The sequence below is a fragment of the Myxocyprinus asiaticus genome, chromosome 38, assembly GCF_019703515.2.
Source record: "Myxocyprinus asiaticus isolate MX2 ecotype Aquarium Trade chromosome 38, UBuf_Myxa_2, whole genome shotgun sequence".
In the NCBI taxonomy this organism is placed as follows: domain Eukaryota; kingdom Metazoa; phylum Chordata; class Actinopteri; order Cypriniformes; family Catostomidae; genus Myxocyprinus; species Myxocyprinus asiaticus.
The window spans coordinates 11,272,266-11,276,386 of NC_059381.1; the positions used below are offsets into that span (position 1 = coordinate 11,272,266).

Genomic DNA, 4,121 nt, shown 5'->3' on the forward strand with positions numbered 1-4,121 from the left:
TCAGATTTTAATATTATCTACTGTACTAAGAAACAGGGTACATAAACATCTCAAATAGATCTCTGCCTTAAGACTTAAATGCAAAAAAAAAGTCTGTGAGAAATTAAGAAATAATACATTTAGTTATGTTTATATGTAGAATAAGCTATTTGGTGCGGATCAAACCTTTGCATAAATAACGTTTTCCCTCATATGCACATTTTCAGTAAAAAAAGGTCATAACAAACATCATTAGAATGTAGCTACAAATTAAAATGCACTTGCTTGGAAATCTTTTAATGAGGTCTAATGAACCATTTTCTAATGGCTTTTTCAAAACAGAGACTAGAGCTCACACCAACTGGTGGACAGTTAAAAGCACAGCAACCTACGGTTACCTCCCCTCAATTCCCCCTGGAATCTACGCCCCTGTGACATGCACAGACATAAATTGGTAAACCTTTCACACATCACCACCTTTATCATGAATTTAATATAGTAACAATAACTGTATTGACTGTAGTATTTTTAGAGACTTGACTTAGACTCTACTTCAGGGACCTGTGAACATATCTGCCTAGACCAAATCAGTGCTTTAAATGTTTATTACATTCAACAGCTATACAAATTTAGGCCAACGTAAGGAGAAAGCAGACACTGTAACCTACATTATACCTTGTCATTTAAACAGCTAAAATTAGGCTTTGTGCCTAGTTTACTGTAGTCTACTTTTTATGGATAGGCCTAAGTATAGGCCAATGATTTAGAGACACCACAAAGCTCAATAACCAGGTTACACAAACAAATCGTGTTATGTCAAAAATAGCATATTACATCATTACAACATTCTAAATAAATGCTATTTGTTTTATAGTGTGCATTATTCCAATTCATGGACATCTTCCTCCTCCAGCATGCAGGTGCGGGCAATTGCACAGATCACAGCATATGGGTCACAGTTGGCAGCAGGACGGCGATCCTCAAAATAGCCGTATTTGTCCTGAGCCACCTGATGGGGAATACGAATGCTAGCCCCTCGGTTAGCAACACCTGCTGAGAATTCATGGATGCTGGAGGTCATGTGAAGACCCGTGAGGCGACGTTTGTTATCCTCGCCGCAGTGTGGGTCGTACACCCGAATATGCTCTTCATGTCGCTTTCTCAGATTCTCAATGGCTTTCTCAATATGTCTGATGTAGAGGAAAGGATAATGGGGGGGACAGATGATTTATAAGCACTTTACTTTGCATAAGTATATATTTATAGCGACTGCCCTTAAAGGAATATTCTGGGTTCAATATAAGATAAGCTCAGTCGACAGCATTTGTGGCATAATGTTGATTACCATAAAAAATTATTTCGACTTGTCACTCCTTTTCTTGAAAAAAAGCAAAAGTGAGGTTACAGTGAGACACTTACAATGGAAGTAAAAGGGGCCAGTTTTTGGAGGGTTTAAATGGCAGAAATGTGAAGCTTATAATTTTATAAATGCACATACATCAATTCTTCTGTTGAAACTCATGTATTATTTGAGCTGTAAAGGTATTTAAATCGTTATGTTTACAGTCATTTTAGGGTTTGTGCAACGAAGTTGTAAAATTGGACATAACTTTACACAGAATTTCTTTTTACCATTTTTTGTGGTAATGAACAGTATATCACAATTGCTGTCATTTGAGCTTAAACTGTATTGAACACAGAATATCTCTTTAATGAAATGATTCGCTCAAACGAATCAGAATTTTCAATGCTACAAATGAGAGAACCGCTTAGGATAGTACTTGATTATTGCATTGACTAGCTTGGCTGTAAAACCGTGCAATGATTTGTGATGATTTGTGTGCATGCATGGCTCATCAGTACATACACAATCCCTCCTTCCTCTCTGGTGTGCACAGTGCTCACATTCACGTGGCAACCAGCTCCATTCCAATCTCCTTTCATGGGTTTTGGATCTAAAGTGGCCACCACCCCAAAATCTTCACACACCCTGTGTAGCAGGAAACGGGCCATCCACAGATGATCTCCCATCTCAATACCTTCACATGGTCCCACCTGGAACTCCCACTGCAGAGTCAGTTCAGAGTATTCAGATAGGGCATCCAAAAACATGGAAATATCTAATAACTTCATGGCAGTTACCTGAGAGGGCATGACCTCTGCATTAGTGCCGGCAATTTTGATGCCAGCATACAGACAGGCTTTATAATGGCACTCCACAATGTCTCTGCCAAAGGCCCTGTCAGCACCAACACTGCAATGATATAGACCTGACCAAAAAGAGACAGAGATTTTTCACAGAGGTAATTTTAAGACAAAAGCCATAAAAAAGTATTTTAATTAATTAGCCAAAAAAAGACCCTAGTACAAATACTTGGTCCTTATAAATACTACTACTTATAAATAAAATCCCAGTATTTTTTTAACATGTGCAAATGAGTACACTCTGTTACATCCAGGGATGTATATTTTAAAAGCGTGTTCCACTTTTAAAATAGGGATCACTGTTTACCGTGTCCAACTTTATGTGGTACCCTAACCCTAGACGGAGGATGTAAAATCTCATGATAACATTCACATTCTCTTTAACCTTGTGGCTTAGGGAAGCCAAATCTGGGCCAGCCGAAAGGGTGCCCATCCACTCCAAAAAGTGTATACTCTTGCTCCATGCCAAACCAAGGGTGAAGGTCTTTGACCTTTTCCATGACCTTGTTACAGCTGTTACGAACGTTCGATTCTAAGAGTAACAAAACAAGCAAAAAGGCTTTGAGTCACTATGAGAATTTTTACAACATTTACATCTCATTTACTTTTATGCATTTGGCAACTTGGAAGACATCCATATCCTGTTCTGCCAGTTGAGCTACAGGAACAAGAACAACTGAACAATAGATAAAGACCTGACGGGTGTCAAAGACTCAATATCAATGTCCTAAAATCATTTTCTATACATTTCAACACATCAGTTTGGCCTGTTATACAAACCGTCAGGTTCCCGGGTGTGCTTGAGCACCTCACACAGTACCAGTTTATTAGGGTCCAAAAGGAAGGGGTTCCTAAACATACAGACAGGAGCCAGTAGGACCTCAATGACGGATGATGCAGCCAAGTCCCATTCTGGTATATCTATGTAGAAAACAATCAAAAAAGAAAAAAATTACAGGGACCATAACAACAACAACCACCACCAAATTCTTTGCATAGTAAAATCTTTAAAGCTCTTTAAAGTAGATTTTAAGTATCTACATAATAATGGCCTACAGTACATTAAAGCTGGTCAATACACTATAAAACCCAAAACATTCAATTCTGGCAATATTTCTGCAAGATTAAAAAATTGAAAATAAAATATAACCAGTAGTACCTGCTATGCTTTTTGGCTCAGAATCCATGGTTCGAGTCTTGCTACGCAGGTCCACACCTGTGATCCAGACATAAGTGACCAGACAGAGGTCTCCCTGAGGCAAACTGAGGTATTGCTGGCGCAGGACCTTGTTAAGACGTGAGCTGTCAGATACATGGGACATGCTGGACCAGGTTCACAACTCTGAGTCAAAAGAAACAAAACAAAAATGAAGCTATTTAATATGATGCCAGTGACATAAGACTGTGTTTTGCTTTTCTATAATTTTTCTGGGTTGGGAGACGCCCAAATGAATCCTCAACTGAAACTGGTGTAACAACAAAACAAAACCTCTTCAAAAATGTTTGTTGCCACCTGTAGGGGGACCTCAAATTCTATTTTTAGTTTAGTTTAGTTCAGTTCACTTTATGGTCCAGCCAAGGTTGAAAATGTTTCTTTGGTCTGGACAATTTTTTTTACCACCACTGGGTTGCCATTGCTATTAAATCTGTATTGTTCCAGCTGCTGCTGTTGTTATTGGTGTAACTGTTGTTGTTTGTTTATTGCTTGTTTGATGTCTGAGTTTTTTACGTGAACCACTCCTTCTGTGTATTCACATTATGCACAGAGAAACTAGAGTGCATTCATTTTGAAAAATTTGTCTCGGAACGTCCAGTCTAGCGTTTGATATAAAGATATCTATGGAGTTGACGTCAGAGTGTTAGTAGATAGCAAAGTGGATTTACAGGTTATTGAGTTGTCAAAATAAGCTATCATGACTATTTTAAAAAGTGTTCAG

The 4,121-nt window shown here is 38.3% G+C and overlaps 1 protein-coding gene across 1 annotated transcript; it reads right to left on the reverse strand.

Annotated features, from left to right (window-relative positions):
* LOC127428605 (glutamine synthetase-like) lies at positions 1-3,645 on the reverse strand. Its single transcript, XM_051677045.1, has 6 exons — positions 3,344-3,645; positions 2,965-3,105; positions 2,570-2,716; positions 2,122-2,249; positions 1,847-2,046; positions 1-1,169 (listed from the first exon to the last, which is right to left on the reverse strand). The coding sequence occupies exons 1-6, from the start codon at positions 3,504-3,506 to the stop codon at positions 860-862; spliced, it is 1,089 nt and encodes a 362-aa protein (XP_051533005.1). The 5' UTR covers positions 3,507-3,645; the 3' UTR covers positions 1-859.
* Positions 3,646-4,121: the final 476 nt, after the last annotated feature.